This window comes from Cnephaeus nilssonii, assembly GCF_951640355.1.
Source record: "Cnephaeus nilssonii genome assembly, chromosome: 6".
In the NCBI taxonomy this organism is placed as follows: Eukaryota; Metazoa; Chordata; class Mammalia; order Chiroptera; family Vespertilionidae; genus Cnephaeus; species Cnephaeus nilssonii.
The window spans coordinates 6086877-6110489 of record NC_137077.1 but is presented as its reverse complement, the minus strand read 5'-3'; the positions used below and the strand labels follow the sequence as shown (position 1 = coordinate 6110489).

At 50.8% G+C, this 23613-nt stretch overlaps 3 protein-coding genes across 4 annotated transcripts in view; 1 reads left to right on the top strand and 2 right to left on the bottom strand.

Moving 5' to 3' along the window:
- Window positions 1-3045: 3045 nt before the first annotated feature.
- On the bottom strand, window positions 3046-9843 carry LOC307102322 (protein mono-ADP-ribosyltransferase PARP3-like). The gene is made up of 12 exons (XM_079775839.1): window positions 9828-9843; window positions 9365-9445; window positions 9038-9183; window positions 7725-7850; window positions 7335-7523; window positions 7110-7209; window positions 6801-7030; window positions 6449-6589; window positions 6170-6256; window positions 5770-5947; window positions 4561-4716; window positions 3046-3927 (listed from the first exon to the last, which is right to left on the bottom strand). The coding sequence occupies exons 3-12, from the start codon at window positions 9179-9181 to the stop codon at window positions 3758-3760; spliced, it is 1521 nt and encodes a 506-aa protein (XP_079631965.1). The 5' UTR covers window positions 9182-9183; window positions 9365-9445; window positions 9828-9843; the 3' UTR covers window positions 3046-3757.
- Window positions 9844-16599: 6756 nt separating this feature from the next.
- On the top strand, window positions 16600-18285 carry LOC307101148 (protein FAM50A-like). The gene has a single exon (XM_079773820.1). It carries the CDS (start codon window positions 16733-16735, stop codon window positions 17750-17752), a length of 1020 nt encoding a protein of 339 aa, XP_079629946.1. The 5' UTR covers window positions 16600-16732; the 3' UTR covers window positions 17753-18285.
- A 379-nt stretch (window positions 18286-18664) lies between these two features.
- Window positions 18665-23613, bottom strand: part of DMC1 (DNA meiotic recombinase 1) — a 36577-nt gene continuing 31628 nt past the window's right edge. For both annotated transcript variants that reach the window (XM_079773818.1, XM_079773819.1), the window contains one exon: window positions 18665-18803. In XM_079773818.1, the coding sequence (XP_079629944.1) occupies window positions 18734-18803 (70 nt within the window). In that variant the 3' untranslated portion in view covers window positions 18665-18733. The remainder of the gene's footprint in view (window positions 18804-23613) is intronic.

Genomic DNA, 23613 nt, shown 5'->3' with positions numbered 1-23613 from the left:
TAACGCTACGTACGTCGGAGGCGCTACGTAAATAGCGTGGCGGAATAGCCCCCGGGCTCCGCGCGGTACTACGGGTATTCTTGGAAGCATGTTACGCCACTTGCGAAGGTGGGCGCACTCTACGGTCGGCAGGAGGAAAACAAAATACGGAGCGGGCGTAGCGTTCTCGCGCCACCAGAACTAGAACGTGGGGCGGGAAGGTGGGAAGAGCCTCGGGCGCGACGTAACATTCTTTGCGTCGTGAGCCGGCCCACTGTTGCGAAGATGCGCAGTATGCGTAACGCATTCTCTTTGAAGAATAGAGGGTTTTTGCCGAGTTCGATCGCGGGGCGATAGCCGGCCTTGCTTTTGCAAATGCTTTGCAAAGAGAATAACAGCCCTCCATGTTCCAGTCGTCAAGTGTCAGGGTCTGCAAGTGCCAGGAGCCCGGAGGGGCTGAAAGGTCCCTGGCTGGCTCTCCGACCCCGCAGCGCTGGGCCTGCCCCGGCGCCATTTCCTGTCGGCTGCCTTCCGCCGCGCTGTCGCCGGCAGCCATGACGGGTGCGCCGTTCTCGCCGGAGGCGGCAGGCAGCGAGGTCCCGGCAGGGTTAAAGCCCTCTGCTCCACCCGGTTCCCACGAACGAGCCTGTCCTCCGCAGAATGTGTGCACTGCCCGGGCGGAGCACAGCGGACCCACAAAGAACCCAGTGTGGGGGGGCCCCTCCTCAGGTAGCCGCCGGGGTCCCGACCGCCGTCCGATGGCGCCGCCTCGGGAGGCCCCTCCGCCGCCTTGAAGCCGGAACTCGGCGCTGCTCAGGCGGCCCGTCCCGGGCCCTTAGAAAGGCGGTCTTCAGACAGAAAAGGTGAAGGGATAAGTCTTGTTTTGATTTTATTTTTAAATGTATATTTTTTTATTGGTTTCAGAGAGAAAGGGAGAGAGAGAGAAGCATCAATGATGAGAGATCCACCCATCAGCTGCCCTCCGCTGGGGATGGAGCCGGAACCCCGGCCTGTGCCCCGACTAGGACTTGAACCCTGACCTCTAGTTCATAGGTCGCTGCTCCGTCACCGAGCCGCCGGCCAGGTGACGAGACACGTTTCTAACCAGCCTGGGCCCGTTCTCCATTCCTTCCAAGCTGGCTTCCTTGTCCCTCAAACTGCGCTCGAAAGCCTCACCGTCCTGGTCAGATACAGCCCCAGGATGGGCCGGCTCTGATTTCCAAGTGGGGAGACTCGGGGCCCGTAATTGTGGGCTGCTGTCGCCTACTCTTTCTGAATGTCTCTGAAATTATTACAAGAAGAGCGTAAGGAAAGGGGCTTCCTGACTAGCCAGCCATTCAGGTGTCTCTTGGGCCGTAGGCGCAGATGGGTCATCAGATTCATTGGGCAAACTTTGGACGCCTCCAGCACTGTGCTAGGAACGGGCACAGCAATGAGCAAATCATGGAGTTACAGTGGGGGAGATGGACAAATGTGTATGCCGGGGTTGCTAACTAAAAAAGAAAAAGCAGGGAAAGTGACAGGGTGTGTGTGTGCCCGTGGGGAGGAGAGCATGCTGTAACAGAGTGTTGAACAGGGTGTCCTGGGACAGCTTCCCGGATCGGATGGAGTGACAGAGGGAAGAGCAAGTGCAAAGGCCCTGAGACCATGTGGCTGGAGCAGAGCCAGGAGGAAAGACAGGAGAGGGCCAGGTTCAGAAGGGCTTGCTGGCTACTGTGATTGAGCAGCTACTAGCCCATGAAAAGACATGGAAGAACCTTAAATGCATTATTGCTAAGTGAAAGGAGCCAATCCGAAAAGGCTACCTATTGTATGATTCTACCTATGTGACATTCTGGAAAAGGCAAAACTATGGAGTCAATAAAAAGATCAATGGTTTGGTACCCTGCTCAGAAAGCGTGTGCTCACATGGCGTGGCACCCTGCTCAGGGAGCGTGTGCTCACATGGCGTGGCACCCTGCTCAGGAAGCGTGTGCTCACATGGCATGGCACCCTGCTCAGGAAGCGTGTGCTCACATGGCATGGCACCCTGCTCAGGAAGCGTGTGCTCACGGTGGCATGGCACCCTGCTCAGGAAGCGTGTGCTCACGGTGGCATGGCACCCTGCTCAGGAAGCGTGTGCTCACGGTGGCGTGGCACCCTGCTCAGGAAGCGTGTGCTCACATGGCGTGGCACCCTGCTAGGAAGCGTGTGCTCACATGGCGTGGCACCCTGCTCAGAAAGCGTGTGCTCACGGTGGCATGGCACCCTGCTCAGGAAGCGTGTGCTCACGGTGGCATGGCACCCTGCTCAGGAAGCGTGTGCTCACGGTGGCATGGCACCCTGCTCAGGAAGCGTGTGCTCACGGTGGCGTGGCACCCTGCTCAGGAAGCGTGTGCTCACATGGCGTGGCACCCTGCTCAGGAAGCGTGTGCTCACGGGGGCATGGCACCCTGCTCAGGAAGCGTGTGCTCACGGTGGCGTGGCACCCTGCTCAGGAAGCGTGTGCTCACATGGCGTGGCACCCTGCTCAGGAAGCGTGTGCTCACATGGCGTGGCACCCTGCTCAGGAAGCGTGTGCTCACATGGCGTGGCACCCTGCTCAGGGAGCGTGTGCTCACATGGCGTGGCACCCTGCTCAGAAAGCGTGTGCTCACATGGCGTGGCACGGCGATTCTGAATTTCCTTTTCGTGTGGGATGGAGCCAACAAGTCAATAGACTGATGTTGACGGGAACGGAGATGCTTATTGTGAACGGAGAAGCAAGTGTGAGCCTGGGACTGGGAGAACGAAAGGCCCCTGTGGTGTTGGATTGGAGCTGGAGAAGCAGACACAGCACCCGCACCCTCGGGTCTGGGTAGGGTGACCCCCCGGGTGCTAACGGGCATCGTTCACGTGGCAGAGCTGGGCGCTCGGTGTGTGCTCAGCTGGTGTAGAACATCAGACCTGAGACACGTTGATGCCGAGACAGGAGCGAAGCTCGGTTTGCCTGGCCACGTGCGGGCCAGCAGACAGATGGCCAGGTGGGTCCCCAGATGGCCACCAGTTATGAGTGGATAGTGAGGGTCTTTTTTTTTTTTTTAAATATATTTTATTGATTTTTTGCAGAGAGGAAGAGAGAGGGATAGAGAATTAGAAATATCGATGAGAGAGAAACATCGATCAGCTGCCTCTTGCACACCCCCTACTGGGGATGTGCCCGCAACCAAGGTACATGCCCTTGACCGGAATCGAACCCAGGACCCTTGAGTCCGCAGGCCGACGCTCTATCCACTGAGCCAAACCGGTTTCGGCGCAGATAGTGAGGGTCTTTGAAAGCGCAGTGATCAGGGGCGGTGGGGGGCCACAGATGGACCAGGGTGGGTGGGGTGGGCTGTGGGGGTCACGGTGGAGAGGAACGGGGCCCAGGCTTGTGCGGCTGCAGCACAGACAGTCAGAGCCTGGGGTGAGCGGACACAGTGTTTAATAAACTTGCTGCCTGCAGTCCAGCCTCCACTGGCGGTCACACCTCTGGGACGGACAGGCTGGGCCTGGGTGGACGGCCCGGGTGGCTAAGGGGTCCAACACCCTCACTCAGCCTGTGCCCCTCTGACTATTCAGCCCGGGGATGCCAGTCCCTCGCATCCGTCACCTCAGCAGACGAGACTCGGGCCGCAGCCAGGCCAGGGCTAGTGGGGATGGAGGGAGCGGGGACCACTGTCTGGGACGCAAAAGGGAGATTTGGGAGCGAGAAGCGGTGACGTGGGCGAGAAGACAGACGGCAGTCTGTCCCTGGCAGGGCCCGGGGTGAGGGCGGCGCTCAGAGGCACACCTCCAGCAGGTACCGCAGGCGGCACTGGCTCTCCTGGTAGATGCAGTACTCGCTCTGGGAGAAGCAGGAATGGCTGAACTCGGGGCAGGGTGTGGGCCGGCCCTGGGGCACTGCCACTCTCCGGCCGTCCAGCTCCAGCTCCGTGTCCTGGGTGGGATCTGCGTACACAGCAAGGGCCAGGGGTGACCCGAGGGTCACTGGTCCTTGGCCTCAAGGGTACGTTCCGCCCCTATGCTCTCCCCTTCTCCCACGGGGAATGCCCACACTTCCCACCCTGCCAACCTCCAAACCACGGCACAGGCCGGGCCTCTGCCTGGACTATCCCCCTCCATTCCTTTGCCTGGGAGATTCCTGCTCATCTTTTTTTTAATTTTTAATTTTTTAATGTTTTTGTTGATTTCAGAGAGGAAGGGAGATGGGAACACCAATGATGACAGAGAATCATTGATCGGCTGCCTCCTGCATGTCCCCTACCAGGGATTGAGCCCGCAACCTGGGCATGTGCCCTTGACCAGAATCGAACCTGGGACCCTTCAGTCTGCAAGCCGATGCTCTATCCACTGGCTAGGGCCACCTACTCATCTTTTGATGCTCAGTCAATGACACCTCCTCCTTGAAGCCCTCCTGGATACCCAGGGATGATTTGTGGGATGATAAAGGGAATGGCTGCAGGAAGGAAGCCTGCTTCTCCCAGCCCCTTCTCTGCTGCCTCCTCCTGAAAGCATCCTGGGCCCTGACCTTGGCGCCCCCTCCCTCCCAGGCCTGCGCAGCCTCTGAGGCCTGGGACTCACCAGGCTCCGTGCGGCCTCGGCCGATGACGCTGTCGAAGTCGGCGGGTGGCTGCTTCAAGCTGGGCTGCTCAGCCGTGATGTGGTGCTCCCTGCCCAAGGCCACCTCCGCCAGGAACATGTAGGCGATGTGGTGGTCCCCACACAACACGGTGGTAACTGGGGGACACGGCGGCTCAGGCGGGCAGCTCGGCCCCAGCCCGACTCCCTGGGCCCCTCGCTGCTGCATGGGTACCTCCTCTCACTGGGCCCCAGCGCAAAGGGCTGCCCACTCTTCCTCCGGAAGACACCCCTCGTCCTGGCCGCGCTCCCCCCCATTCCCCCCACTCCTGCTCTCACCGAGGTTGGCCATGGCCCCCCAGGGACAGACGCGGGTGGGGGCTTTCCTCCCTGGCCGCTCTGCCACTAGCACCCCTCACCCCCGGCCTGGACCGCCGGCACCGGCTCCTGCGGCCACCCCGCCTCTTCCTCAGGCTCCTCTGCCTCCTGCTCGGCCCCGTGGCCCTGGCCTTGGCAGCCTCAGACCCCCTGGAACTTCAGCCCCATCCGCCCTCGGGCCTTGCAGTCTCGGGTGGGTGGTATGGTCTCAATGATGGGGTCAGCCTGGCTGAGGAGCCAGTCTGTGAGGTCCCCCCAGTGAAGACACCTCTGGATAGAAACTTGCGGGTCACTAGAGACCCCGGGGGCCCTTCCCCACAGCTGCTCCCCCTCCTGCGAGTCCCTCACGGATTCTCTCCTCCCCACTCCACCGTCCCGGCCTGGGTGCCCTCCCCATGGCCTGGTGAGGGCACCGCCCCCTGCAGCCTCTGGCCTCTGCCACCTCCCCATGGCCACAGCCACTGAGGGCCTGCCACATCCAAGTCCCGAGGGGCTCCCAGGCCTCGGATAAGCCCCATGATCCTCCAGGCCCCCGGCCCTGCCCACACAGGCCTTCGCTCTGAGCTTTGCCAAAAGGCCACACTGGGCCGGGCCCCACCTGCCGCGCCCCAGCCTCTGCGCCGCCCTCGCTGCTTGACTCAGGCCTGGTTGGCACGCTCACCCCGCCCGCAGGGCCTTCTCTAGGAAGCGTCCCCAGGTGCCCCTGAACCCCAGGAGGCCCCGCTGAGTGCTCTGGTCAGTCACAGTTCAAGGGTCCCTCTCCCAGGTCCTCCGCAAACGGGGCCACCCTCTCAGGCCCCATGCCCGCCCAGGGCTGGGCCGAGGGCGCCTCACCGTAGCCGGCCGACTTGCTGCTCTCTGAGGCGAAGTAGATGCCCTTGCCCACGCGGCCGCCGGAGTGCAGCATGATGCGGAGCCCGCTGGTGAGGATGGCGGCCATCACGGCCACCTTGGTGCTGTGCCACAGCAGCCTGTGGTTGCCCAGCGAGGAGTGGGCCTGGAACCTGTCTCCCTGGGGGAGGGGGGGGGACAGGAGAGCTGTGCCCACCAGTTCGCGGGTCCGAATGAGGCCTGGGTCCCTGTGGCACTCACACCCTCATGCACACACCCACAAGCCCGGGCCCAGTGGAAACGGGTCCCAGAGGCTAAGACGATGCAGTAAGGAACACCTAAGCCAGGCCCTCCATCTCCCCGATCCGGGCAGGGATGGGGAGGGCTTCGGGGCTCCCCTCACCTCCCCGTCTCGGTTCACTTTCCAAACGTGCCGTAGCTCCGGGCTCCTGTCGTTGCTGCAGGTCTGCTTCAAGTAGGTGTGGATCACCTGCGGGGAGAGTGGGCACGGGGTGCCAAGGGCCAGAGGCACAGGTGAACCCCCACCGGTCCCCCAGTGGCGGGACTGTCAGAGCTCAAGCCCTAGAGACACAGGGAGGAAGGCCAAGGGCAAGGGGCCGTGGGCAGAGGGCAGGGGGACGGTGCCACGGTTAGCCCGGCTGCTCCGGGAGGCCCAGCCCACCTTGTACTCAGGCGCCTCTGGGTCCAGCAGCTGGAGCTGGCACCTGAGGAGCTGGTAGTCTCGGTCCAGGGGGTGCGGCACCTCCTCCACCTCCTTCTCCTCCTTGGGGGCTGCCTGCAGGGTCTGGGCCAGCTCCATGTCCTATGGCAACAGCGGCTCGTCCACACGACCTCCCAATCTCCCTCCTTCCGCAGGACTGGCACCGTGGCCATCCTGCGCATCTGTCCACCTGCTCAACCCCCAGCTCTCTGTCCTCTGGCCTGCCTATCCCCGTCCATGTCTGCCTGCTGGGCCACCGGACGCCACCCCTGATCACCGCCCCGCCTGACCCGCCCCCCCTTCCCCACCTCACCAGCAGCATGTCCTTCTCGGCCTGCAGGAGCTCCAGGGAGCTGATGGGCGGGGGCCGGCTGCGGCCGAAGTTGTGGGGAATGACGGTGTAGAAGTGGGAGGACAGGTCCTCCAGGCTGTGGCCATCGGCCATGTCCGCTGGGCCTTTCAGGACCGCCTCCAGGGCCTCCAGGGCCTCGAAGCCCCGCGCGATCTGCTTCTTGCTCAGCTTCCCCAGGGGCATCTTCACGTCTGGGGGCGGGGAGAGCGGGGAGGCTCAGCCCACTGCCACCCCCGGGCTCCTGCCCCCGGCCGGGCCCCGGTTCCTCACCCAGGTTCATGAACATGTCCTTGCTGAAGATGTTGGTGATGAGCTGCTGTGTGGCGGCGTCCAGGGAGCAGGGCCGCACGCGCTGAGCCATGGTCCTCACCTGGGCAGGCGTGAGAGGGCAGGTCTGGCCTGAGCTTGCACAGCGGGCAGTGGCAGAGCCCAGGGGCTGGGGGGAGCCTTCCCTCCCTCAGCCCAGGGCCCGCCCACTCCCCGCGGCTACCTCACCTTCTCCACAATCTCCTCGATGTCGTCTTTGCCTTGCACGTCGATGAGCGTGTACTTGCCCGGGTGGGCCACGAAGTGCTCCCGCTCCGCCCAGCGGTTCTTGGTCTTCTCCCAAAATTTATTCTCGAAGTCCTTCTTTGCATCCTCTAGGGACTTGAAGTCGGTGCAAAAGTCCTTGCCCACCTCTCCCTGCAATTGACAGCCTTCAGGGGGTGCCCACGGCGCTGCCACCATAGCACCTGCAGGTCCGTGGTGCCAGGCCCTGTGCTGAGTGCCTGGGAGGGTCGGCATCTGTGGCCTTGGGGCCGGAGTATACGGTGGGACCCTGGGCAGCGGGGGCCTGTGCTGAGCAGGGAGAGGCAGGGGAGGCGGGAGCGGGCGGGCACTCACCACGCGGCCCCACTCGGTCCTGCAGGCGAAGAGCCCGCCGTCCTCCAGCAGCTGGATGATGTAGAACTTGTTGTTATTCTTCCGGATGTTGGTCTGGGTCAGGGTGCAGTGGTAGTCCTGGTACACCTGGGCCAGGGGGCAGGGCAGGGCAGGCTGGCGCGGGCGGCCGCACCTCACAGGGGTCTGACTGCACCGGGCGGCAGAGGAGGCCCTGGCTGGGGAGGCTTGAGGGGGTCATAGTTCTGCCCCCAGAGCCTGAGAGGCCATGGCTCACCTCGGGCAGTGGGGGAGGTTCTGGGAGGACAGGACGCGGCTGTGCTCTGGGGCAGGGACTGAGGGAGACAGGCTCTGGCCTGGGAGGATCTCAGGGGGACACAGCCCTCCCCTGTGGGCTGGTCTGGGGGGTCACAGGTGAGCGGGCTCTAAGTGTGGGAGGGGGAGGCCTAAGAAGCCAGGGCCTGCCCTGCGGTCTAAAGTGCAGACAGGAGCCCTCCTGGCGTGGCTCATGGTTGAGTGTCTGTCAACCTATGAACCAGGAGGTTTGATTCCCAGGCAGGGCACATGCCCAAGTTGCGGGCTTGGTCCCCAGTGTGGGGCGTGCGGGAGGCACCCGATCAATGATTCTCACCATTGATGTTTCTATCTCTCTCTCCCTCTTCCTCTCCCTTCCTCTCTGAAATCAGTAAAAACACACCCTTCTATATAATAAAGAGGTGATATGCAAATTGACCATCACTCCAACACACAAGATGGCCACCCCCATGTGGATATGAGATGGCCGCCAAAAGATGGCCAGCAGGGGAGGGCAGTTGGGGGGCAACCAGGCCGGCATGGGTGGCAGTTAGCGGCAGTCGGGCTGGCAGGGAAGCAGTTAGGCATTGATCAGGCTGGCAGGGGATAGGTTAGGGGGTTATCAGGCTGGCAGAAGCAGTTAAGGGCAATCAAGCGGGCAGGTTGGTGAGTGATTGGGAGCTAGCAGTCCTGGATTATGAGTGGGATCCCAGATTGGAGAGGGTGCAGGCTGGGCTGAGGAACACACACACATTCCCCCCACCCGCCACCCCCCACCCCCAGCCCGTGTGCATGAATTTCGTGCACTGGGCCTCTAGTTAAAAAATAAAAAGAGAGCAGACAGGAGCTCCCCAGGTCTGATGAGATGACCCTGGCTGACCCTTGTGGGGCCTTGGAGACGTACCTGACTTGGGACCCTTGAGCTCCGTGGCCAGAGCCCAGCTCCAGTGGGGAAGGGAGCAGGTCTGAGTGTACTTGACCCAGGAGGGCAGGCTCCGGGCATGGCTGGGGGCCCCCCTTACCTGGGCCCTGGGGCCGCGGACTGAGCGCTCCTCTGTGGGCGCGGCCCTGAGGGCCTCCGCAATGGAACGGAAGCTGTCCTCCTCTGTCCCCTGCTGTTCCTTCTTGTCAGGGCCCTCACACTGCACAGGGGGCTTGTGATCCATGGCTGTCTGGGGGCACCAAGAGGGCCTTCAGGCTTCCATGGCCTTGCACCCCACCTGGCTGGTACAGCACCAACCTGCCCCACCCTGGGTGTGCCTTTTGGTGAGCTGCCCCTAACCACCCCTCCGCCTCCATTCCACATTCCCAGCCCCAGCCCACAACCCGTTTTCTGTGCCCCAACATGCCTTGTCCCTGGTTCCGGGGCCAGGCCAGGGCCCTGTCCAGTGTGCCCACTTCGGTCAAGGAAGAGTGGCTCCCTCCCCTCTCTGGATCTCCAGTTTGTCCAGGGTGTGGAGAAAGTGAAACACAAGTCTTCCCTCCCACTTATGGGCTCCTCGTCCCTCCAGAGCACTCCGGGGCTCTGCCTGCTCCTCCCCCTTCTCAGCTGCCTGGGCTGGTATGGGTGCTGGGCTGAGTCACCCCAGCTATGGAGGAGAATGGGCAGTGGGCCCAGGGTGCAGCTCCCCTGAGGCCAGATCGGTTTCTCCCGAGCTTGGGACCCAGTGACACAGAAACCCTTCCCAGTGAGCTCAATAGTTCTGGGTTGCCAGCCTGGGTCCCAGCGGCCTTGAATTGCCAGTGGGCAAGAGCAGTCCCACCCTGCCCTGACCTGCCAAGGACTGCGGACCAGGGCCATAGGGCACTCACCCAAGAGAAGCAGGGACCTGGGAGAGATGGCGGTCTCAGGCCCAGTATCAGGAACTCCCAGGGCAGTCCCAGTTCTAGGGGCGCCGCTAGCAACCCTCCGTCAGCCTGAAGTGTGACTTAGGGAGGGACTTCCCGACAATTCCAAGAGGCGGGGAAAGGCTGGGCTTGGTGGTGTAGGATTCCAGCTAATTGGTCACCAGACGGGTGAGTCAGAGGCTGGGTGGGGCTGCTGTCTGCATCCTGTCCCACGAATGGGTGGACACGATCCCACACTGCCAGGGCCCAGAGGGCTGACGCGCCCTGAGGGCTGCTCCCCAGGCCCACGCATGCCATGCGTGTCCACCGGTGCCCAGTGACCTTGGGCCTAGGTGTGGGCATTGCCTTCCTTCCTCCGGGGCTGCCTGGATTTGTGTTTTGCCGGAAACCAATCAGTTTCACTAAAAGAGAGATGTTGACAGGAAGCCAGGAAGGCTGGTCAACAACCTTAATTGCTCTAACCACTCACCCTTTAGTTGAGACATTGTTAGCTGAAGCAGCCTCCACCTTTGTTTTTCCCATGTAAATTTCTGTTTATCCTGGCTAAGATGTTTTCCCCAAAGCTTCAATAAAAGGGATGGCAGGGTCAGAGCAGGGAGTAGTTCTCCCACTAGAGTTGGACTACCGCCTGGCCCCCCATTTTGCCAAATTGAATTTCTTCAAGTCTCCTTTCATTTGTGTGCAGCCCTTCTCCAGAACTCGAACCCTGAACTGGAACCCTGGACCACGTGGGATGTGGAAAGGGATTCCTACAGTGTTCCCCCCCCCCCCCCATTTATCTAGTGTCAGACTGGTACTGTTGGAGAGTGGGAATTTTTGCCCATTCCAGAGAGACTGTGGACTATGCCCCAGATAGAGTTGTCAGTGCTGACACCAGGCCAGGCCTTGAGATATGGTCTCATGGCCCCTTTCCAGCACATAGGCCTTCTTTCATAGATCACTGACAGCTTTTTGAAGAACAGGATGACCCTATAAATGACATGGTCGTCAATGGCATGATCCTGTTGTTGCTTAGGAAAAACTGTTTTGTCTTGGGTTACTTGTTCTGCAAAAACAGGCTGTGGTTAATGTGCTTAAAAGTGGTCCAGCACAAAGGGTCGGGGCTGCTCTCTGCTCTGGACTCCCTGCGTGGAGAGAGAGCAGTCAGCTGGCCGGCTATTAAAGGCTCCCTAAATTAAAAAAAAAAAAAAAGATCAATGGTTGCTAGGGGTTGAAGGGAGGAAGGGAGGTAGAGCACAGAGGATTTTTAGGGCAGTGAAAACTATTTTGTATGGTATCATAATGTAGATACATGTCATTATACATTTCCCGAACACATAGAATGTACACCACCAAGACAACCCTGATGTAAACTATGTACTTGGGTGATTATGTGCCACTGTGGTTTTATTTATAGAAACAATGGGATGTTGACAGTGGGGGAAGCTGTGTGTGTGTGAACACAGGGATATATGGGAACTCTCTGTACTTTCCACCCAAAAAATAGTCTTAAAAAATACCTAAGGACTAACAGCTATTGAGTGCTCATGCTCACCATGTTCCAGGCATGTACTATGAGCTTTTATTTTATTTTAGAAAAATGAATAATTCTGTGAGAAAGAGATTCAATCCTAGAGGATATTTAGGTGTTTTCAATTGTATTGGTAATGTTTCATTTCACAAGTATTGATGGTATTATTTTTAAACCTTTTTACCTTTTTTTTTAAATATATTTTATTGATTTTTTTACAGAGAGGAAGGGAGAGGGATAGAGAGTTAGAAACATCGATGAGAGAGAAACATCGATCAGCTGACTCCTGCACACCCCCCACTGGGGATGTGCCCGCAACCAAGATACATGCCCTTGACCGGAATCGAACCTGGGACCCCCCAGTCCGCAGGCCAACGCTCTATCCACTGAGCCAAACCGGTTTCGGCTAAACCTTTTCATCTTAAATATTTCATAATACATTTAAAATATGAATGAGTGAAGGAGAATAAATGCAACCTTAGCTTCATATAAACTTGCTCACTGAGACAATGGGTTGTTAGATCAATCTTTACATCTGGTCTGCTTGACATTATATTTTATTCCTCAGTGTTACTGGTGTTCAGGTATATTCTCCTAGTGTGCTTAGTCACACTAAGGCATCTTTCCATAAATTAATCAATACTGAGGGACTAAACATACTGAAGACCAAGGGTGAAGGCCTGACCCTGAGGCATGGAACATTCACACCATGTGAGATCTCTTGGGAAAAATCCAACTTGCCTTCACCAGCTGAAACCCCTTTCTTTGCCTGCCTTAAGACTTACATAGTCTTAAAAATGTTATTTAAATACTAGAGGTCCAGTGCACAAAATTTGTGCACTGGTAGGGTCCCTAGCAGCTGCTGGCTGCTAGCCAGGTACTCCCTCCGTTCCCCTGGCCACCCGCCCCCTGGTCAAACTCCCGGACAAACTCCCAGTCGAGGGGAAACTTTGCATACTATGCTTTTATTATATAGGTTTTAAATCCTGTGTTGCTATTTTACTTCCCAAGACTTTGTGTCTTAAATGTCCCAGACCATACTGTAATCTCTTGAAGATATACTTTTCCCATCCCCAATGGACTCAACATAGAAGACCGTTTTACTGTAACTGTAGAAGATGGTTATACTGATGACCTCCGAGGAACCATGCCTCCCGGTACTCAAACACCTGTGTAATCCCCTCCCACAATGACTCTGGGTTTAGTGCATGACTTGCTTTGGCCAATAGAGCATTAGCAAGCATGAGGCAAGCAGAGGCTTGATACGCACTTGCCCTCTTGGAACCCAGCTGCGTTGTAAAGAAAGAAGCTCAGGCTAGACTGCTGCATGATGACAGAAGTCCTACCGTTCACAGATCCCTGCCAAGATCCCAGATATATGGGTGAAGCCATCTTAGATCCGCCAGCCAACCCATGAGCCACATGAGCTGGTTCCTTGCTCCAAAAAGAATGCCTCATCTTTTTTCTAGATGTCATTTTAGGAGGTGAAGGTAGAACTTCTGTAGCCATCTTTTACCATGACTGGAGCTTCTGGAGAACAAAACCAGCACACTGAGAATGGGAAATTGGAGAGAAATAAAGAAAACATGAGTCTGTGATAACATCATAGAGTTGCTGAATTAACTGTGGAGCTAGTTGACTTCTGGACTTTTTATTATATAAGATAGCATATTTCCTCATTGTTTAAGTTACTTTGAGTTGGCGTTTTTGTTACTAGAGGTTCAAGCCATTCTAACTGATACATTCCTCAACCAGCTCCACTGGGACAAGTACAAAATGCCTGACATACCTGCATGATATATAATAGACATTTAATAAGTTTGTTATTGCTGAGGAAATTTAAAAAATGTTTGTGGCGGAGACTGCTAATTGCTTACCCAACAACCATTCTCCTTTTCCTCCTTATTTACAGAACTCTGAATTTTAGCTGGGCATATTGCTGTCTAGAACAAAAGGTTATTTCCCTTCTTTGCATATAGATATGACCATGTAACTAAGTTCAGGCCAATGCGATGTAAACAACAGTGTTGTGTGAGAGGGCTGATTTATAGGAGCTGGCTCTGCTGGAAAGAACCTGTTTTTTTGTCCCAATTTTCATCTTGCCTCCCCAACTTGGTTTCTCTGGCTAGAGTTCTAGGCACCACTGAAGCCATGAACTGACATTGAGGATGGAAGCCAAGAGCTAGAATGCCAAGCAGAAAGAGAAGCCTGGGGTCCTGATTGCTACCACCCCAGTCCGATTCTTCATCATCTCGGAATTGAATTATTATTATAACTGTTTTTCTAAAATGTCTCCCTGATGCCATTGTTAGTTCCTTTACCCATTTTACTGTGTCTTTAATAGATTACCCCTCCAGCTTCCCATGCCAACAACATTCCATCAGAGCATGCCTGGAACCTTTATTTTTCCACTATAAACTTTGCTATTACTCGGCCTGACTTTGAGTCTCTACCAAATGAAGATGAAAGTCACTGATTCTCTTGCTGCAGCAAACTAAATAAATGCCTTCTGTTCTCATTTGGTGGTCTTTGTTTATTTCCACAGAATGAATAATCTATGCAGGATCTAACTTGGGTGGGATGTAAACCTGGAGCTGTAAGTAGCACCTTGGCGACTGTGTAGGGCAGTGATGGGCAACCTTTTGAGCTTGGTGTGTCAAACTTCGCCAAAAAACTGAGCATAACTCGGGTAGTGTGTCACTTTGAGGAAAAAACTAACTCCAAGACTCTAGTCGCAAATGTTTCATCCTCAGGAGCAGCAAATGTTTCATCCTCGGCATGCGGCCGCGTGTCATCAGGAATGGCTACGCGTGTCAGTGCTGACACGCGTGTCAGAGGTTCGCCATCACTGGTGTAGGGAAAGCCTAAGAACAAGAGCAGCGTGGAGATGGGCAGAGAGGACATGGAGGCAGGGAGAACAAGACCTGATGATGTGCTTTGCGTCCTGGCTCCACCTGTGGCTAAAGTCAGCTCTCCTGGATTTTGCCGTTTCATGAGCCAATGAATTCCTGTCTTGCATTTGCTAGTTTGAGTTTCTGTGGCTTGCAACCAAGAGTCATGACAATAAAAACTTTCTTTTGAGCCCCTCCCACCCTCTTAGCATAAGGGTCCATAGCAATTTCCACAGTCTGGCGGAGAGGGAGAACTGGAAAGCCCTCACGCTTTGGTCACTGACGACAAATGGAACCCTGACCTAGAAAAGTTCAGTGGGCACCGAACAACGCGGCGCTGTCCCAAAGGTAGGCTCCAAGGTTACAGCTTTTAGTTCACGTTCACATGCTCGGCTACTGTTCTCCAAAGTAGGACCTATTAGAGTGGCTGGACCTAGGGAGGTGTCTAGCCCAAGCCACATGCCATTTTAAAACCAGCCCCCCTCACAGAACTGTAGGCCCTTGTGTTGAGCCCTGGTTTATAACCCTAATGCTCACCTCTTGGTAAATTCTCCTGGTCTGGGGCAGGGGGCTTCTCAGCTTAACCTAGAAAGATTTTCTGAATTTCAACTCTTGGGAGTTTTATCCCCCCGCCTCCCCTTACCAAAAGGTCCTGGACTCCTGTACACATTAGTCCAGCCCCTCTCCAGAGCTCGGCATACAAGGGAATCTCTAGGAGATGCTCAGTTTTTCTCAAGTAATAAAATTTTCCCTTCTCCAGGACAAAAAAAGTATGTATTTATATTTGTATTCTAAAAGAAGCCATTTCTTTTCTTTGTTCCTTTCTTTCTTTCTTTCTTTCTTTCTTTCTTTCTTTCTTTCTTTCTTTCTTTTTTAGGAGGCTTTGGTTGTGTTTACACTGTAAGTCTGTTCTCTCCAGGGGTTGATTTACCTGAAGTCAATAAACATTCTAATTCTATAAAAGAAGCCATTCCATATATATATATATATATATATATATATATATATATATATATATATATATTGATTTTTTACAGAGAGGAAGGGAGAGGGATAGAGAGTTAGAAACATTGAAGAGAAACATCGATTAGCTGCCTCCTGCACGCCCCCCACTGGGGATGTGCCCACAACCAAGGTACATGCCCTTGACCGGAATCGAACCCGGGACCCTTCAGTCTGCAGGCTGACGCTCTATCCACTGAGCCACACCAGCTAGGGCAAGAAGCCATTTCTTAAATGGCCTTGCAGAATATAAAAAATCTGCTCCTAGATGACTTTATCTTTGTTTATTCAGGGAAGCAGTTCTGTGGTTTAAGAAGTGTAAAATGAAAAAAAGCTCTTATTTCCCAGTACCCCACACTGAACAATTCTGCTTGTTTGGTTGGTCTCTTGTTTGTTTCCAAATCCCAGCTTCTAACACGCTGTCCTTCAGCTTACCCTTTCCTCTTCTATCTTTGGAACCCTACAATCCAAGACCACACTACTGACTATATAATCATTTGCTCTTTCATTCTTCATAAATATTAGTCTTTTCTCTTAATTAGTGTACACATACTTGGAGAGCAGAAATCAGTTTCCCTGTCTATTCTTTATCACTTAGCATTCAATATACAGTTAGTGAGTGAATGACAATGATCAAGTATCTTTTGTAACAAATGGTACTTTCAAAGCTTGAATTAAAAACACACACGTATTTTATTGATTTCAGAGAGAAAGGGAGAGGGAGAAAGATAGAAACATCAATGAGAGAGAATCATATCATCGATTGGCTGCCTCCTGCACCCCCCACACTGGGGAAAGAGCCCGCAACCCAGGCATGTGCCCTGACCATGAATCAAATCTTGACCTCCTGGTTCATAGGTCAATGCTCAACCACCAAGCCACGCAGCAGGGCTTTTTAAAAAATCTCTCTCTCCTTTCCTCTCTGAAATCAATAAAAAATAATATATAATATTAAAATGACATTCTTTAAAAGTAATTTCAACTTGTCAAAAAGTCAAATGATTTAAAATCTAGCTTAATTTAATGTTTCTTTCCTGTTGCTATAAAGCTGAATGTGCTGTTTGATACTATAAGTTAACAAAAAGCTTTCTGTGTGTGTCCTGTAAACTTTCCTTTCTCACATGTCTCCCTCCTTTGGAAAGGTACCCTCAGGAAACGTCCCAGAGGAAACCTGACGGAGATTGGACATTTCTGAGATCTAGGTCTTCCCTTCCGCCCAGTGGTTCCCTTTAAAAAGCTAACGTGAGAGGGGGCGGGGCGGGGCGCTTGCGCCTGCGTGTCTCTAGTAGTCGACGTCACGGCGCCGACGTCAGCTGACTGCACGTACGCCGCGGTCGCCGCAGCCATTTACTCTACCGGGCTGTTGTCTCTGCTGTCGCCGCGGTCCCGCCGCCGCCGTTGCCGCTGCCGCCTCCGCTGCCTCTGCCGCCTCCGTCGCCGCTGCCGCCTTCATCGCCGCTGCCGCCATGGCTCAGTACAAGGGCGCCGCGAGCGAGGCGGGCCGCGCCATGCACCTGATGAAGAAGCGGGAGAAGCAGCGCGAGCAAATGGAGCAGATGAAGCAGCGGATCGCCGAGGAGAACATAATGAAATCCAACATTGACAAGAAGTTCTCTGCGCACTACGATGCCGTGGAGGCCGAGCTCAAGTCCAGCACCGTGGGACTGGTGACCCTGAATGACATGAAGGCCAAGCAGGAGGCACTGGTGAAGGAACGGGAGAAGCAGCTGGCCAAGAAGGAGCAGTCGAAGGAGCTGCAGCTGAAGCTGGAGAAGCTGCGGGAGAAGGAGCGCAAAAAGGAGGCCAAGCGGAAGATCTCCTGCCTGTCCTTCACTGTGGGTGAAGAGGAGGAGGTGAGCGAGGAGCAGGAGGAGGTGGCCCTGGATGAGGAGGAGCTGGAAAGGGAAGAGATCGCCACAAAGAAGAGGAAATTGGGGAAGAACCCAGATGTGGACACAAGCTTTTTGCCTGACCGCGACCGCGAGGAGGAGGAGAATCGGCTCCGGGAAGAGCTGCGGCAAGAGTGGGAAGCCAAGCAGGAGAAGATCAAGAGTGAGGAGATTGAAATCACCTTCAGTTACTGGGATGGCTCCGGGCACCGCCGGACAGTCAAGATGAAAAAAGGCAACACCATGCAGCAGTTCCTGCAGAAGGCGCTGGAGATCCTGCGCAAAGACTTCAGCGAGCTCAGGTCAGCAGGGGTGGAGCAGCTCATGTACATCAAGGAGGACCTAATCATACCCCACCACCACAGCTTCTACGATTTCATCGTCACCAAGGCCCGAGGGAAGAGTGGCCCACTCTTTAATTTCGACGTTCATGATGATGTGCGGCTGCTCAGTGACGCCACTGTGGAGAAGGACGAGTCACATGCAGGCAAGGTGGTGCTAAGGAGCTGGTACGAGAAGAACAAGCACATCTTCCCCGCCAGCCGCTGGGAACCCTACGACCCCGAGAAGAAGTGGGACAAGTACACGATCCGGTGAATGCCAAGGTGGAGCAGGCTTGCTCCCCCAGTTCCCTCCAGTCTCCCCACTCCCCGTATCTCCAGGATTCCAGATGTCCGGCTTCCCCCGTCCTGTGACATGACTGATCATCCCTTGCCCCTGTCGCTGTCATTTATTGTTTTTTTCTTTTGTGATAAAGAAATGTACATGTTAGAATCAGTACTGTGTTTTATTTTTTTAATTTTGAGATAAAATTCACATAACGAAGTTCACCATTTTGGCCATATGCAAGTGTACAATTCAAGGGTATTTCATACATTGAAAATGTTGTGCAACCATCACCCCATGACCTCTAATTCCAGAATATTTCCAACACCCCAAAAGGAGACCCCTTACCCTTAGCAGTCTCTCCCCCAGGCCCTGGCACATTCTAGTCTACTTTCTGTCTGTGGATTTGCCTATTCTGGAAGTTTCACATAAATGGAATTACACAATTAAAAAAAAAAAAAAGCTAAAGTGAGAGAATCAGGTACCCCTTCCACAACTAGTTTTGATTATTAATTTTTTTAATCTTCACCAGAGAATATTTTTCTATTGCTTTTAGATAGAGTGGAAGGGAAATGGAGGAGAAAGAGAGGGAGAGCGAAACAGCAATTGACTGCCTCCCACAAGTGCCCCTACTGGGCTGGGGATCAGGCTGGGGTATGGTGCTGGAGATTGAGCCTGCAACTGAGGTACATGGGCTGATGCTCTAACCACTGAGCAAACCAGCTAGGGCCCCAACTATTTTGATAGGTTTATTCATTCATATATATTCATGAATTGACATACAATGTAAAGTTATAAATCAAGAACTTTTTACATTTTTAGATAAAAGTAAGCTTTAAATCTCTTGCCAACTTTCCTTTAGTAACATGTTGAAAAAACAAATTCTTACATCAAGATCTGAAATGTGAGACTGCTTTTCTATTTCTTCATCTCCTAATAAGGACTAAGAAGCAATTTGCATCAATTCACCACCTACTCCTTGGCATCCCCAATTCCTCCAGCAGTTATTGCGAAGGTGGCTTCATTTTCAGGCATCTCAGGGCTAACAAAATGCAAGGGAACAAGTTTATAAAAAGCTCTATTTCTATAAATACTATATTCTTGTCACAGACATCATACTCCTTTCAGTATGATTTTCCAGAGACATCTCAGAGTTGGTACAGCTAAATGTGGACTACAGAGTTTACAAGTATAAACCCTCAAACATTTATTGAGCAACTTATTTTTTTTCTCTAAATCTTATGGAAGTTTGAGCCAAACTGAGGGCATGCTTGGAAGCAAGATCTCAAATGTTCCTGAACAACTTCTATATGTAAGCTTCTGAATGTCAAGAAAAATTACCCCAAACTTAGAAATAGGCAAAAAGGATAACTGAATATTCTTTCAGTGTGCTGTCAGGCATTGTGTAGCAGTCCCTGAGGGGATTATCTGATCTAAAGGGGTATGCACCTTTTATTGACTAGACCAAAGTGGGGGAAAACTGAAGACTGAAATGAACAAAAAGACTACTGAGTAACTTCAGTGGAAAAAACAGGTTGGCTAGCACATCTTTCCAGGTTATCCAATTCTATGAGAACTGTGCTTTGCATGGTCTTTGAGCTATTTTATAGCTCTAAGTTTTAGAAAACTATGAGTTATACGAATTGTTCTTGTCCACAGAAATGTCAATTTTGAGGATGCACGTAATTAATTATTGTCCTGTGGATACTGTAACCCAGTTCTTATCCATTTAGAATTCATTTCAGCGTTCCTTATTTGACTGCATATGTGTGGTAATTTGCTTTTTCTTTTGATCTAGTTATAAAATTTTACTAGTTACTATATTAATGAGTTGAATAAACTGATATTTTATATTTGTACATGAGTCATTGTATATTCTTTAAATTTTACTTTTTTATTCTACAACTATAGGGGAGAGTTAATTTGTAGAACACTAATAGCAATGCAGATGATTCTTGTCTGAGAGCAATGCAGATTATTCCAGTCTATAGCACTGGAAATGAATTTCATTATGTAGAGAAGCAACTGATTTCCCTCCAGTAGAAAAGATAACTTCATTTATTGATTTACCTTATTTTTTTAAAGTATATATTTTTTATTGATTTCAGAGAGGAAGGGAGAGGGAGAGAGAGAGACAAACATCAATGATGAGAGAGAGTCATTCATTGGCTGCCTCCAGCATGCCCCACACTGGGGATCAAACCTGGGCATGTGCTCTAACCAGGAATCAAACCTTGACCTCCTGGTTCATAGGTCAATGTTCAACCACTGAGCCAGGCAAGTGAGGTTTATTTTATTTTATTTTTTTAGAGAAAGAGAGGAAGGAAGGAAGGGAGGGTGGGTGAAAGGGAGAGAGAGAGAGAGAGAGAGAGAGAAATATTTGTTATTCTGCTTATGGATGCATTCATTGGTTGATTCTTATACATGCCCTGACCGGAAATCGAACCCATAACCTTGGCGTATCTGTACAATGCTCTAATTAACCTCTACCTGGCCAGGGCCAAAAAGACAACTTAAAATATTATAATTTAGCCCTAGTCAGTTTGGCTCAGTGGATAGAGCATTGGTCCCCAGACTGAAGAGTCCTGAGTTTGGTTCCCATCAAGGTCACATACCATGTTTGCAGGTTCCCCGGGCCCTGGTCGGTGTGTGTGCAGGAGGCAACCAATCAATATGTCTCTCTCACATCAATGTTTCTCTTTGTCTCTCCCTCTCCCTTCTACTCTCTCTAAAAATCAATGGAAAAATATCCTCGGGTGAGGATTAACAACAAAAAAATAAAATATTATAATTTATTGCTGGTAGGATAGTAACCAATTTTGCATTTACTAGCAAATTTATTTCAGGATTCTTTTGACTGACTACATAAATCCCTGTCTCAAAATATCCTTTGAATTGGTGATTTCCTCATTAATTACAGAATTGAATAAAATATTTGACACATTCATTTTATACTCATTTGCAAGAAAGTCACATTTTGAACTTTTTGAAAACCCTGCTTTAGCATGTACTAGACCTTATAGATTTTACAAAAACAAGACAGAGTCCTTATTCTCAAGAAGTCTAAAAGGGGAGCTATTGCCCAAACTGGTTTGGCTCAGTGGATAGAGCATCGGCCTGCGGACTGAAGGGTCCCAGTTCAATTCCGGTCAAGGGCATGTACCTTGGTTGCGGGCACATCCTCAGTAGGGGGTGTGCAGGAGGCAGCTGATGGATGTTTCTCTCTCATCGATGTTTCTAACTCTCTATCCCTCTCCCTTTCTCTCTGTAAAAAATCAATAAAATATATTTTAAAAAAATAAAAAATAAAATAAATAAATAAAAGGGGAGCTATGACATATGACAAATAAGCTGTTTCATAAAGTCAGTTTATATGTTATAGAACTCTAAAGAAAGGAAACATTATGCTAGGTAGGTTAATTAGGAAAGACTTTATAGATAACATTTGAAGGGCTTTTGAGGCAGAAATGGGAATAATCCAGGTAGAGGTAATAGCATAAATAAAAAACTGGGAATAGAGAGCTTGTTTTGTGTATAAGAAAGAGGGAAGAATAAGAAGTTATGTTTAGATATGTTGCATTTGAGGCACTTTTGGAACATTCATGTAGAGGCATTATGAAAGCAGTTGGGAGAAAAATGTATACTTGAGGGTCAGCTATAGCTACTTATGGGCGTAGTTACTATGGTGATATTCTAGGAAATGGGCTGGGTTCCTTTTTGTAATCATTCTTGCACACCTGGTAATTCTTCTGAGAACGCTTTTCTGTTCAATTCTTGGGGAATTCTTTGTTTTAACAAGAAATGTCTTTCTCTTACATGCGTGTAAGGTAGTAGTTGAAGACATGGGATGGCTACAGTAGACTAGCTATGACTACCCTAAGTAGATCATCCCTAATAAACTAAGAAATGGTGTAATGATTAAAAGTGCAGATCCTAGATTTAGACAGCGTAGATTCTAATCCTGATTGCATCCTTTACTGGTTGTGCGGTTTGGGGCAAGTCCATTCATATACTCATTTAGAAAATATTTATTGAGCATCTGCTATATCCCTGTTGTACACACTTGAGATCTATAAGAAAAAAAATAAAAATAGACAAATACCCCTGTCATTGTGGAATTTATATTTGGGGGGAGGCAGAGACAGATAATAAATAAGGGACATAATAAATATATTATTCGATATCTTAGAAAATTATGTGTTATGGGAAAAGAAAAAGTAGAGCTAGCTAAGGGAGACAAAGTATGAAAATTGGGAGGAGGTTAGTTGTAATTTTAAATAGGGAGATAAAGATAAGCATTGTGGAAAAGTAACATTTGATCAAAGACTTGAAGGAGGTGAGGGAGATAACCAGAGAAAGGGTAATGTGGGGAAAGATTATTCCAGATAGGGAGAATAATAAGCATGAAGGCCCTAAGGTAGGACTGTGCCTGACATGTATAGAACACCAAGGTGCCCACTGAGGTTGGAGCACTGTGAGCAAGGGAGAACAGGAACAGGGAGCCATTCATGTGCTCTGTAAACCACTGCAGAGATTTGGGCTTTTATTATGGATTAAGATGGGGCGCCATTGGAGGATTTTAAGCAGAGAATAGATATGATCTTAGTTTTACAAAGGATCGCTCTGACTTCTGTGTTTAAAATAGACTGTAGAGGAGCAGTGGTCACCTAACTGCTTAGGGCCTTGGTTTCCTCATGTGTGAAATGGGGATAATGACGTCTATCTCTTAGGGTTGTTGTTATAATCAATGAAATATATATATAAAGCACTTGGCATGAAGCCTAGTACATAGTAGCCACTCAATTAGCGTTAGCTATTATTATTAGCAGCAGCATCTTCTATACCAAAAAGTTCTGAAATTCAGTTCTTTGTGAGAAGTCTTTAGGAACTAGAAAGAAGGGAGTAGGTGCTACATAGACTAGAAACTTAGAAGATAACTTTTGACATTTTAAACTCTAATCTAGTTTTGCTATTTTTATTCAAATCTAAGAAAAATTTGACATAACTAATCTATATGATAACTTTATCCTTTTTTGAGTCTGCAGAACCCTAGTATTCTCTTAGGACTTTGAGAAATGGAGGAGTTGTCTGTTCCTGCACAGTTTGGAGAGCTTGATGAAATATACAAATGATTGAACATGGCGGTCCATTCATTTAACTTAATAAATAGTTACTGAGTTCCTACATGTGCCAAGTAGCTTGCTAGGTGCTGAGGACATTAAAGGACCAAACAGTCCCTGTTGTGAGGGAGATGTACATGTAATCAGTTGAAAAGTGTTAGGAAAGTTCTAAGCACAGAAATCTGTCCAAGATATAGATCGAGAATTTTTATTAAAAACATGAAACAATTCTACTATTTAATTTAACAAAAAAACATTTGTAGCAAATTTCTAGAGATTTTTGAAGCACCATAAAACACAGCATTTGAATATTATAGTCTTCCAAAGGACAGGCAATAAAAAGCAAAATGGTCTGTATAAAAACCATATAGATGTGAAAAATGATTATTTAATATTTATTCAATAACAATGTATAATAAGTACTCTGCTTCATAGCAAAAACAAGATTAAGAGCTCATCTGATTTCTTTTTGACTGATTTTCCCCTCCCTACAGTAAAGAGTTATTACACATCTTTGCCTTGTTGCTCAGGGATGGCTAATCAGTCAGTCACAAATATTGCATATCTCTGATTTCCCAGGCATAGTGTCCCTATCCTCAAGGTATTTAATGTCTGGCAAGGATGACATATGCTATACTATAAATCACTACCAATGGAATGTAAGCTGTATGAGGGAAGGGCCTTGTTTTTTTTAAAATATATTTTTATTGATTTTTTTCCTGAGAGGAAGAG

Coding starts and splice junctions, on each gene's coding strand:
- LOC307102322 (XM_079775839.1), bottom strand. CDS start 9,181: ATGGATCACAAGCCCCCTGTGCAGTGTGAGGGCCCTGACAAGAAGGAA. Junction 7,210..7,334: donor TCGAGGAGATTGTGGAGAAG/GTGAGGTAGCCG, acceptor ACGCCTGCCCAG/GTGAGGACCATGGCTCAGCG. Junction 7,031..7,109: donor GGACATGTTCATGAACCTGG/GTGAGGAACCGG, acceptor CCCCGCCCCCAG/ACGTGAAGATGCCCCTGGGG.
- LOC307101148 (XM_079773820.1), top strand. CDS start 16,733: ATGGCTCAGTACAAGGGCGCCGCGAGCGAGGCGGGCCGCGCCATGCAC.